This window comes from Enhydra lutris, unplaced genomic scaffold (assembly GCF_002288905.1).
Source record: "Enhydra lutris kenyoni isolate GAN:26980312 unplaced genomic scaffold, ASM228890v2 scaffoldscaffold11, whole genome shotgun sequence".
Classification (NCBI taxonomy): domain Eukaryota; kingdom Metazoa; phylum Chordata; class Mammalia; order Carnivora; family Mustelidae; genus Enhydra; species Enhydra lutris.
The window spans coordinates 37,508,951-37,522,433 of NW_019154095.1; the positions used below are offsets into that span (position 1 = coordinate 37,508,951).

At 38.2% G+C, this 13,483-nt stretch overlaps 1 protein-coding gene across 1 annotated transcript in view; it reads right to left on the reverse strand.

Annotated features, from left to right (window-relative positions):
* The window catches only part of LOC111144606 (zinc finger matrin-type 4), a 369,394-nt gene that overhangs the window by 171,249 nt on the left and 184,662 nt on the right, over window positions 1–13,483 (reverse strand). The window contains exon 4 of the mRNA XM_022498988.1: window positions 2,821–2,977. Coding sequence (XP_022354696.1) covers window positions 2,821–2,977 — 157 coding nt within the window. The remainder of the gene's footprint in view (window positions 1–2,820; window positions 2,978–13,483) is intronic.

Sequence of the window (13,483 nt, forward strand, 5' to 3'; positions counted from 1 at the left end):
GAGTGGGCGGAAAGGTAATGATTCACAGACACTAATTGCTCACCCTCATCAGATGTTGTAGCTGGAGCTGGGGGAAGCACTGAGTTGTGCATCAATTTTCCCTACCCAGACACCAGTACAGCTCAAGAGCCTGTTATTCCGGGAGGGGTAGCTCACATGGCATACCTGAGCAGGGCACTTGCTTCTTTCCAGCATCTTAACTCCGTTGGCTGGGGTTTATATGTTCTTTTTTTTCCCTTTTGTTTTCATTACGGAAATAATTTCAAGCTAAGCTTCTTGATTAGGCAGAGCTGTTCCTAGATGTGCATAAGGCAGCCACAGCTTAGAGGGTGATGTCCTTCAAGAATGGCCACCGCAGGCAGCAAGAAGTGATGGCAGGCCATCCGGACTCTATTCAGGGAGCTGGAGGGACTGAACTTAGTAGGTGAGGAAATGCACAGCCTAGGTGTTCGTTTCTCATGCCTCTTGGTCCTTATCCTTACTTACAGTATGTGAATTTGTATTTGAGACCAAGCTTCAACTTATATCCTGTCTGGAAACCAGGTTCCTGATTTGTTCCTTACACCTGACTTGTAGCCCAGTCCTCTTGTCTTAAATTATGATGATCTGTCACACTCTTAACAGCCTTTACTTTCACCAGCCTGCAGCTGGGGTCCTGCCAACACCTGCCAGACTTTCCCTATGTCAGTATCCAGCTTGTTCTCTGCAGGATCTCTGTCCCTAGACTCTCCATTGCTAAGTCCCACCCTCCTATTAAGCCTTCAGATCTTATCCTTTGCCATACCTCCCAGTGCCCACCCTCTGCTTATCCTTGTACCTAATGAATCACCTGGCTCTAGCAGGACACACGGCTTCCTCTGCTACCTGCCAGCAGCTGGGTTGACACCAGCCCAAGCCCAGGGACCAATTTAGCTCCCAGACCCTCTAATTCTGTCTAGTGTTGCCATTCTCCAAGACCCTTTCTGCTCCAAGCAGCTTTAGAGAGAACAGATGAGAGCCTAAGCTACACAATGGGGATACACAGCCTGGGCACTGTGAGTTAGATGAGGAAGGGAGATGCTGGCATAAAGCAGCTGAAATCTGTTTTCCCAGCTCAAGCTACAAGCTGATAGAGCTACTTACCTCCCACCCCACCCGCATCCCCTTCTAGCCTAACTGGCAACCTGATTTTGGTCACACTGAGGACTTGGCCAGCTCTGTGGACACCAAGACAAACTCATGAAGTAAAGGTTGCAGTTTAAGTGCTCTTGATTTTTCCTTTGGCATATACTGATGGGAACTAACAAATTACATCTAAGTTATACTTACCAGCTTGGAGAGTATTTGAATTCAGGAAAACAAACTGGTGCTTGGTTATCTGGAGAATGTATTTAAATTCACAAAGAACCATTTGTGCCATGTGGCGATTTTTTTTTTTTACAGAAATAATAACTCTCCCCTTTGCTAATTGACATGATAAACAAAGATAGAGCTCCTCCTCTTCCATCACTATCTCCAAAATCAAATTTAACAGCAATTCTCTGTTTAAGCAGAAAGAAAAAAATGGGCTAGTTACTCGTTCGTGGAAAAAAGGTAAAAATTTTCCAGTGACTGTTTCTTTGAGGTGTCTATTTTAAGAAATTTGTTGGGGAGTAGGTTACAAGGTGAATATCTAACCTTTTAGAGAGCAAGAATCAGGAGTTTCAACCGAGTGACTGCTTATAAAATGCTAAGACACGGTGTGTGCCCAGGAACAAGCCAGGTTCAGCTCCAGATTTCAGGTTTTGCAACCCCATCCTATATCTGAATGTCATAGCCACCTTTACAAAAACAATACCCTTTAGTTAAACTAAGTAGAAAAATATAGTGAAAAGATTCCTCGCTATTCTCTAGGTGAAAGAAGATATTTTTCTTAAGGAAAACACTGGTGAGAATAAAAGCCAAGTATTGTTTTAGGCTCCCTCCAATCTCCAAAATACCATTTAAAAAATAATTACGCCCACAATTTATGCACGATTCACTAGACAGAAAGATAAAAAGCACTGCTACATTTTAATTGCATTGGAAGAGTAGACATCATGAAATATACCCCCAACTTCTTGGGATTACAACCCAGCCTAGGAACGTCTTCACCACAATTTAAACCCTGTCCAAATAGTCTAACTCAATTCAATTATAATATTTTAGTTTCATAATTTGACAGACTTATGAAGAATTATTTTAGTGATGCAATTACAGGGTTAAATCATTTTTTATCAATAGTTCAGCTTTTTGTTGTGAAAGTGAACAGGACTGAATTACAGACAACAACAGGAACTGTCACCTCTGGGGGGGAAAAAATAAAAATACAACTTAGCTGTCTGCACAGTTCCCCTCATCCCCACCCTCACCAAGATAAAGGCAGGATGACAGGCTGCGTTACACAGACACAGGCAGTGAATCGACCCACTAGACACAAAACACCACACGTTAGCCATGCAGATGACACACTGAAGTTATGGGAAATACAGCATTCATTACATAATAGGTACTGTATCTTACGTAATATATAATCAGTGTGATAGACAACACCTTGCAGGATGCAAACAGCCTTGCAGAAGATGCCAGCTGCTGAATTACTAATCTGAAGGAGCCAGGGTGAGAGAATGAGCCCCTGTAATTGTACTGAATAGCCTATGACAGCAAGGTCTGCAGGGCTCCCTGCCCGTCCCTTTAGGTTTCAAAGGGCATCTACCTTTAGGCTCTCCTCAGGCAGCCTCTGCCGAAGAGGGAGCACAATTAATGGGACAGGCACAGCGCCCCGACTTCACGGTCTCCCGTGATCTCTGTTCCCACACATACCTGTGGTCTTTAGTGGGGTTTTCTCTCCTAACAAGAGTTTTAACCTTTTGGCATGGATTTTGCCTTGATAATGTGAGTCAGCCACCACTGCCGAGGTAAAGGACATGTTACAGAGCGTACAGCACTTATTCTTATCAACCATATCGGCGTCATTTCCCTACGGAAAAAAGAAAGAAAAAAAAAATAACATTAGAGGGAATCCCAAGTCCCAAAATGTCTTTTTTTCCCATTCCATTCTGCTGCAAATGAGATGTAGCACAGACTTTCTCACTGAAATGCAACCTTTTTTTTCTTCATGACAATCACCATCAAAACATTTTCAGCTAGTGACTTCAACCTACATTATTTAGTGGGTAGTAGTGCCAGACCAAGGGAACAGAGGACACGTGTGCAGATATGAGTTGCGCAAGGAAACAGGGCCCACGATGAGGCGAGAGCACATTGTGTCTGGCACCGTGAGGGAGACCGTCTCTATTTGCACCCATTATGTTCATTAAAGTAAGTAAAATAATCAGAGTGCGGAGGGCCTGAATTATTTAGCAGAAATTATCATTTGGCATTCAGCTCTTTCACCAATTTTAGCCTCACTGGGATACACGGCCACATGTTCAAGATCTTCTTTTTTAAGACTTCTTTAAGGACTTGAACATTTTTCATAATCAACTGGAGTATAGATCAAAAAGTTATGATGACCACGCTGGCTGAATTTTCTAGGAGAGTTTGTATAATTTCCTTATCTTTGGGGAAGGTGATTCGTTAAACACAGAACAAAACACTTAAATCCAGCTTGATATTTTTATTCTTTTGTAAGACAATGAAAGTGAAGCATGAATCAGAAAAATATAAATCCTTTATTAGATCATGTGACCTGGCTATTGTGCACAAAGATCATCAATTACACACATTATACAAGGGGAAGATTACCACGGGCTCCCTTCCTGCTAGTTAGAAACTGAGGGTGAGGCAGACTCTCAGATAAGGAGTTAATCTATTCTGTAATGGAACAGCAATAGTGAAGCATCTTTCTATTAAAGAACAGCCTTGGATGAGGACCTGGCCCCACATTAGCCCCTTCTCTTATTCTAAGCAGGGCCCAAAGAGTGCAATTGAAAACGGCATGAGCAGAAGGATGAAGGTGGGGATAGAATGGAAAAAAAGGGGAATTACATATTTTCTGCAGAATAATAAGATGTCCAGACTGATGGAGAGAGTGTTGCCTTGCAAATTATGCGGCAGTCAGAAAAAGAACTCCTTTCTCTTTAAGGCATTCATCTGCAATATCTCTCTCATAATTAGTGTTCATCTTTGGGAGGACTATTGGTGGTGGGGGGAGAACCTACTGCCATTTATTCTCTTGACTTAGATTATTAAATCTTAGTTTGCCTCCCTGACCCCTTTATCACAGTTAATAGGTGAGAGTTGAGTAAATATATTGCTAGGGGTTAAAGGTCATTGAGAGGAAATGGAACCTATATAGAGACGAGGAGCTTCCCCCCGAGGTCCTTTCCTGGATAGAGACAAATATTTAGGGCAGGACACCTGGTTAAGGCATGAGGCTATGTCTCCTGAGTCATCCTTACTGATGATATTTAAAATGTTGAGTTGTTTTGAGTTTTCCCTTCACCCTCAGTAATACATACATACATACATACATACATACATATATACATACATACTTGAAATCACTAATGCTTTCACACTTTTGTGCTATATACTATGGAAACTAACTAGACCAAGCAGTACAGGGAAGAGTTAGCTTTCCTTCACTTACCTCTCCATCCATACCTAGGAGATGCTACAGAACCCACAGAGGGAGTTAGAGCCCAGGGTATCAGGAAATTACAAATCAGGGAGTTACTGAAGGGTCTGAGCCCAGTAAATGAAGAGTGGATACATCAAAAGGGCTGAAAGACCCAAACTGGTACTTTACATTATATGTTAGAGGATACTGATCTTACATTAAAAAAAAAAAAAAGAAGAAGAAAAGAAAAGAAAAAGAAGGTTGTTAAGGTCCAAGTCAATGCTTGAATTACTCATTTTTTACCTTACTATGCATAATTTAAGTCAAAGCACATAATTTTTCTTAAAATTAGGAAAAAGCTCTATACCTATTTACAATCTGTGCATCCCTTCTGAACTTCTAGCAAAAGTGCTGGCCAAACCCGGCCCTTCTCCTTGGAACTCTAAGATGCAGACATTTCTATAGAAAGGCTGGAAGCCCAACATAGGGGCTGGTATCAGTAGATGGTGTATACTCAGAAATAGTTTCTAAGGCAAAGAACTGCCTTTAAAAGGGATAATGATTGATTTATGATCAGTTATGATCAATACTCATTCATTCAATACATTTTTAAGGGCCTGCCAAATATGTTAGATGTTGTGTTAGATGAGTTTGACTCTGTTCTCTGTTATTAAGGAGGTTGGGAGCAGGAGAATTAGAAAGGGCATCAGAAAAAATAAAAGGAAAATAGTGTAATCCTGAAAACTTATTCTTCTATTGGATACACACTCTCCCAATAATAAAATTTTTAAAAAATTTAAATTAAGCCTGTTTGTGTGGATTTTCATCTCTAAGCCTTTATCATGCCTTCCTTATCACTTCTTGCCTCATCTTGTCTTTCCAGAATGGGTACAGTTTAATCATCGCTTCCTTGAAATTAAGCTTTTCCTGCCTCCCTCTATAAAAGTGAGCATTGAACTTAGGTCTGCTATGTGTCCTGCACATCTTTTATAATAGAACACTGAATTATTACATGTGTTTGTTTTCATCTTTGGTCCTCTCACAAGCCTACAAAACTCCTTTAAGGTCAAGGAAATCATTTCATTGGTATTGAAGCCCCAGCACCTGGCACAACGCCTGTCACACAGAGGGAATTATAGATGTTCACTGAATGAGTAGGGCTCAGGGTTGGTCTGTGGGATTAGTAAGCCTGACATGAAAATCAAAAGAGGAGATAGGGGTGCCTGGGTGGCTCAGTGGGTTAAGCCTTTGCCTTTGGTTCAGGTCACGATCCCAGGGTCCTGGGATTGAGCCCCACATCAGGCTCTCTGCTCAGCAGGGGGCCTGCTTCCCCCTCTCTCTCTGCCTGCTTCTCTGCCTACTTGTGATCTCTCTCTCTGTCAAATACATAAATAAAATCTTTAAAAAAAAAAAAAAGAGGAGATTGATAAAGCAAGGAGGTATAGTTGCTAGCCAAAATCTTTCAGACTGACAGGACAATGGCCAGGAAAAGAACCAGAGATATCAACAATTTATAAATTAACTTCAAGGTTTATGTAGGGAAACATTGTCCTAAAAGTTATGGCAGTTTCATCATAGTTTTAATACATACTACTAGTTGTCTGCTCTCTTGGGCAATATGATCCTATAATCATATAGAAGAATCAAAGGATAATAAAAGAACCAATAATTAAGCAAGAAAATATCATGGAATATAGCTATGCCACGGGTGTAGAAGAGGGACCAAGAAAGTTTAATTCTCAGACAATAGAGAAACTATAGCAGTGTCCTGAGAAGTTAGGCAGCCTTTGAAGCCAGCAGAACATGTTTACTGGGTATTTTGCTAAAGAAGCCAATGTGACTCACATGATACAAATGTAAATACCACCAACTGGACTATTCTAATGATCCTGGTGGAGACACAATACCCCAGAAAGAACCTCAATACTAAGCAAGTGCCTGCAAAATGGTAGAATTTAACTGTGTACTTTAGGCTATCTAAATCTCAAATTAATGGCTCCTTCAAGCTACAGATCATACCATATTTACTGGAGTCTCCCACTGCACCCAGACCAATGCTGATATATGGCTCAGGGCAGAAATTCCATAAAGTTTGATGAACTGACCTCAATTAATACATTAAAAGTTTCTGGTTTAAGGAATTGAGAATGGCCCCAAGATATCAAATAAATGAGGAGAGTCTAAGATTATCCTAAATTATGGATTTCAAACTGGAGCCAAAAATTCAGACTTTTTCAGGGTAATGTATACATTGCTGGAAGAAAAAAAAAAAAAGTTGTGGAATATCCTAAGGCTGAATAGTCAAAGCATTTTGCAAAGGTAAGAAGTTTTCAGAAGAATTGAATCAAGGTAGAAAAAGTTGGCTGACTCTGGCCAGAAATCAAGTCCTGAAAGTCCTTTTTATAACTTGTAAGTTTTTTTGGTTTTTTTTTTTTTTTTTTTTTTACTTAATTCAGATAACTGCCTTCATTCTCCTTCAGGTGCATACAAAAATCCTGAGAGGGATTTTTACTTCCAGAATGTCAGAGTGAGAAATTCTGTACAATTGCTCCTGGCAAAACAAACAATAACTGCTAAAGATTAAAAAAATAATTATTTAAAGTCTCTGGAAATTATACTAAGAGAAAACAGCAAATTAAAAAATATTTATTCAAAAAATGTATTAATTCCCAGTAAGAATATTGAGTCTATGGCACTTTAGAGATAACCCTTTTCCTCCCTACCAACTGTCCAGCTAAGCATGAGAGATGTTCCATTTTGATTGGGTGTGGTCAAGAAAATAGGGATCCCTCTCCTATCAGCTCCCAGTTAGAGGATATTAGGAAAGTCAGACCACAAACATTTACGGGCCTTTAGTTCCAAATGCAGAAGATAAATTCCTAAAAATGCAGCTAGGAATCAGATATTCTCTTCCATCACCCACCCTCATTCATAGGACAGAAGAGATCAGATATTCTCTTCCTCAACCCATACTTATTCATAGGACAGAAGCTCTATCCCTGGAACAGCAGACAAAGAATACAGAGACCCTGAGTGCTCTTGCCCAGTTTGCTTGTAGGACCAGCGTTCCATGCCAGGAGAGACAAACTGAGAGCAGACCCTGACACTTCTGCCTAGCCAATAAAGCAGCATTGTCATTCTAGGAGAAGCAAGCCACTGTCCCTATTCCTTACTCTGAAGCAGTGGCTCAGAAATTTTTCTGTAAGAACAGATGGGGAAGAAAGAATCCATAAGAACAGAAAGCTTTTATACGCTTTCCACAGAAACTGGCATCATTTGAAATAGAGTTCTGAAAGTTTTAAGCCTAAGGTTGCTCTCAAAAACAATGATTTTCCTGGTAAGCAATTAAGAGAAAACTGATAGTTCCTTTAGAGCAACAAGCTAAACCAGCTAGCTTACCAGAAAGAACCAGGGAAAGAGATAGCTCAGGAGAGCCTTTCTGGAGTCAGGAAAAACTTCAAAGACTTCACTCAAAAACTAGCCTTACAAAAAGTACAAAATTTAATTAGATCACACTGTGCAGCATCTATACTCCAGGGCATGGACAAAAACAACAGAGCAATCATCCAACAATTGGCAGAGCCTAAAAGATGAGTACTATTCCAGTAGTGGCAGGCAGTTTAACAGAGATCGGAGAAAAAGACAGTCAAAAAAAGTCCTGTACAAATCATTGCCATCCCACAGTGACTATCTCGTCCCTAAGACTGAGCTACTGAGCGAGGACATTAGTGGCTGCACATCTTGAAAAAACAGACACTATTAAAATAGGCTTAGACATTAAAGTAGCCAAGACATTGGACAAATAAATAAACAACAAAAACAAGTTCTGGAGCATGGGGTAATCAGTACCCAGCATCACTATAATATGTTAACTAAATATTCAGTTCTCAACAACAACACTTATAAAACATGCAAAAAATTCAGGAGAATATAACCTATACACAGGAAAACAACAACAGAAAGGGCTCAGATATTAAATTTAACTGGCAATAACTTCAATGCAACTTCAAAGATTTCAAACAATTACAAATGTGCTCAAAAACTTAAAGGAAATCATTCTTAAAGAAGTAAGAGAATATATGATGACAATGTGTTATCAAATAGAAATTACAGCAAAAAAATCAGATGGAAATTCTGGAGATAAAAAGTACAATAACTGAAATGAAAAATTCACTAGAGGGGTTTTAAAACAGATGTGAACTTGTAGAAGAAAGAACTGGTGAACTTCAAGATTTATCAATGGAGATTATGCAATCCAAGAGGAGGAGAAAAAAAAAAAAAGAAAAGAAAATTGAAGAGGACAGGTTCTCAGAGAAATGTGGACACTACTAAGTTTGTATACTAAGTATATAAACATATGCATAAAATAGTCATACCAGGAAAAGAGAAAGAGAAAGGGGCATAAAAAAATATACATAGAAATAATGACTGAAAACCTCCCAAATTTGAAGAAAAACACCCATCTACACATCCAAGAAGTCCAAGAAAATTTGAGTAGGATAAGTACAAAATGTCCTACACTGAAATATATCACAGTAAAAATGCTAAAAGCCAAAAGAAGGGGAACATGCAGAAGTAGCAGGATAAAAGAACTTATCATATACAAGAGAACCACAATAAAAATCACAACTAATTTCTCATCAGAAATAACATAGGCCAGAAGTCAGGGAGGTAGCATACTCGCAGTGCAGAAAGAAAAATCTAACAAATAAAAATCTTACATCCAGCTAAACTATCTTTCAAAAATTAAGGTAAAATAAAGACATTTAGAGATAAAAAAAAAAAAAAAACTAAAAGAATGTGTTACTAACAGATCCACCTTATGAGAAATTCTGAAGCAAGTTCTTCAGGCTAACAGCAAGTGACACCAGAAGATAATTTAAATTCTTATGAAGAAGAAGAAAAGGCACAAGTCAAGGCAAATATGTAATTATAAAAAAAAAACACTATAAATGTATATTTCTTCTTTCTTAACTAATTAAAACTTGTATGTACAAAATAACTATTTTTTGTAGTTGTTCCAATAACATATACATATATAATGTATTTGACAATAACAGCACTAAAGACATAGGTGGAAGCAAAGCTGTGCTGGAGTAAGGAAATGACACCCCATATTGTAATCCTCATATCCACAGAAACAAATCATGAGAAGCAGAAAGGGTAAATAAGAAGATTAATACAACAAACACTAAAATATATCCAGCTCAGATTTCTTTTCTCAGCCTTCTTTGAAAGATACAAAATTATATAGGTTAGCTGGGGCACCTGGGTGGCTCGGTCAGTTAAGCATTTGACTCTTGATTTTGGCTCAGGTCATGATCTCAGGGTCATAAGAATGAGCCCCACATAGAGCCCTGCTTTGGGCTCTCCACTGACTGGGGAGTCTGCTTGAGATACTCTATCTCTCTCCCAGGCCCTCTCTCTCTCTCTCCCTGGCCCTCCCCCCATGCTCTCTTTCTCTCTCTCTAAATAATAATTCTTAAAATTATGTAGATTAACAATATATTGTTGGGTTTATAATATAAATATATCTAATATGCATAACAATAATAGCACAAAACGGGGGAAGAGAGAAGACAGCTATACATTTCTATATCTGGGTACAATTAAATTAGGATAAATTTCCAATAAGTTGAGATATATACAATAACCCCTAAAACAACCACTAAAGAAAAAGTCCAAAATAATATAGGGAATAGTCACTAAAGGAATTAAATTTTTTCAGTACAAAATACTTTAACGCAAAAGAAAGTGGTAAAGAAGAAATAAAAGAACAGAAAGACACTATTCCTAAAAGTAAAATGGTACACATAAATCCAACTGTAGCAATAGTAACACTATATTTGAAAATAATATAAAATCTAATAAAAATATAGTGATGGTAAGATTAGATAAAAAGGAAAACATGACTATATGTTGTATCAAGGAGATAACACTTTAGCTTCAGTGATACAGATGGATAAATGTAAAAAGAATTAAAAGTTATTATTAGGCAAACAGCATCTACAAGAAATTTGTAGTGGCTATCAAACTAATATCAAAGTATGACTTTAAAACAATTTTTTTTTACTAAAGTTAAAGAAGAACATTGTTTAATGATTAAAGTGCTGAGCCACAAGGAATATATGATAATTATATATAGTCATACATATAACTACATAGGTAGTTAGAAAATTCAGGAAGAAAAAGTTGATAGGATTAAAGGGACGGCTAGACAATTCTGTATATATCTGTTAGGTCAAGTTGTTTTAAATCTTCTTATTCCTCCTATTTCCTTATTAATCTTCTGCCTAGTCATTCTATCCATTACTGAAAGCATGGAATTGAAGTCTCCTTACTGGTATTGAAAATAACCCAAATTTAAGTTTGAAAAGATCTGAAAAAACACTTCTACAAGGAAGGCATATAAATGGCCAATAACAACATAAAAATATGCTTGACATCATTAACGACCTGGAAATGCAAATGAAACCACAATGAGACACCACTTCACAACCACCAGGATGGCAAGAATGAAAAAGATCGGTAATAAAAAGCATGAGCAAGGATGTGAGTATTAGGAGCCCTCACACACCTGGCAAGAATGTAAAATGCTGCAGCCACACTGGAAAGCCATCAGGCAGTTCCATAAAAGTTTACATACAGAGTCACCATATGACCCAACAATTCCATTTCTAGGTACACTCAATCTTTGTTACTCATACATATGCATTTGCAAATTTACCTACTTGCAAATATCTATGTGTAACCTCCAAATCAACACTTATGGCATTTCTGTCATCATTCATGGCCATGTGTGGAGGAACAAAAAGTCCAAGTCACCTGACATGCATGATCCCAGCTGAGATTAAACAAGGCAATCCTCTGCCTTCTTGTTTTACCCCTTATGTTATATATAAGTGTTCATTCATGGTCTATTTAGTGCCACGTATCTTTGCATTTCTGTGCTTTTTGTTGGTGATTTCACTGCCTTCTGAAGCACAAGAAGATCATGAAGTACTTTACAGAGGAAATACATGTGTTAAAAAGGCTTCACTGAGGCATGAGTAATAGTGATGTTGGCTGTGAGTTTCATGTTAATTGATAATACTGTACATCCAGAATAAGGAAGAGGAAATTCCCTGATATGTATGTGAAACCACTCCAGAAAGAGCTAAAACGTTATCTATAGTGCACAATGAAGCTATGGAAAGGATGGACAAATGGCTAAATGTGTGGATGTGTGAGATAATAACTGACAGTAAGAGCATAATGAATAGCATTGTTGTAGAGCTGGAAGTCAGTGCAATTTACCGTATTTCCCAGAGTCAGGAAAAGGTTAGAGTCTTCTCAGCTAGGGTTTTATTATAAAGAAGTACTACATATAATCAATAATTTGTAAGAAATATATTCAATAAGGCATCTTTAAATAGAAACACACATAAAACAAGTTTATGTATTGATCAGCTGATGAAAGTCTTATGACCAGCCACATGTAGGCACCTAACCCCATATTCCCCCTAGGAACAAGGGCTCAGTATTTGCTAATTCAGAGTTGGTGACTTTATACAACATAACTACCATGAAAAGTGAGAAATGAATATATATTACATACAAGAGAAATAAAAATACATGTCCACATAAGAATCTGTACACAAGTATTCATAGTAGTATACTATACTATAGAGTATGCCCAGAAGTGGGAACAGCTCCTATGGTCATTGACTGAAGTACAGGCAAACAAAATGTGCTCTAGCCATACAATGGCATATTATCAGGGGAAAAAAAAAAAAGAGTACCAACACATGCCAAAAACACACATGAACCTTAAAAACAGTATACTAAGTGAAAAATACCAATCACAAAAGACCATACCCTGTATGATTCCCTTTATATGAAATTTTCAGAATAGAAAAATCTATAATTCAGAAAGTAGATTAAAGATTGTCAAGGAGTAGGAGAGCATGGGCAGAGAGGTTAGGGAACATGGGAAGCAAACACAAAGGGTTTTCCTTCTAGTGATGATGATGCTCTTGTTATTGTGATAGCTACACAACTACATGAATATACTAAAAACCCTTGAAAGGTGTTCTTTAAATAGGTGAACTGTAGATATAGATGAGTTATAGCTCAATAAAGCTGTTCTAGAAAAGAAAAGGCCTAACAGATGCATTTATAGGATTTCAAAAGCCCAAAGAAATGACACTTGAAGCCTAACTTTTCTTTTCTGGGCATTTTCTGCTTGAAGGCAGAGCCACTGAGGGCTCCCTTGTAATATTTGGAATTCCTCTGAATAGTAGCTAGCTATCCTTGGAATTCTGGTTATTGATATTTATTTTGGCCAAAGGCATTTTACAGCTATAATGGAATTCTACCAGCTGCTACAGAACTACCCTAAAGGGAAGAGCCATCCAACAGCCCCTGCTAGAGCTGGAAGCAACTGTATTTCTCAGCACATACCCTATAGTGAGATGAACTGTCCCATAAATGCAAATTTTTACCAGTGTTGTGCATGTTGTTGTTTATAGTCTGGTACTTAACTTTGAAAAAGAGGCAGGAACAGGAAAAGATGTCTCTTTCCCTTCTCTCCCCCTTTTTGGGACCTAAAGACCCAGAAGTCATGCTTCCTGCCTGAGGGCAGGGTCCTGAGCAATCTTCTCTGCCACTGTCTTTCCATGCATCCTGTTCCATTCCATTTAGGTCAAGCTGTTCTCTCTTCTCCCAGTCTATTCAAATCACATGTAGACAGCAGGACCAATTTTATCCAGGGGCATTTTCAGGACTTCTGTGAACTTCATCCACACCTTCTCTGCTGACCTCCCTCCCTCAACATCTGTGCTGTAAGTTTTGATCAGGTCTTGGCTGTTAATTGTTTTACTAGTGCTTTTTTAAAGACTGTCTCTCCAAAAACATCTTGAAGACAAGATTAATTTTGGAATT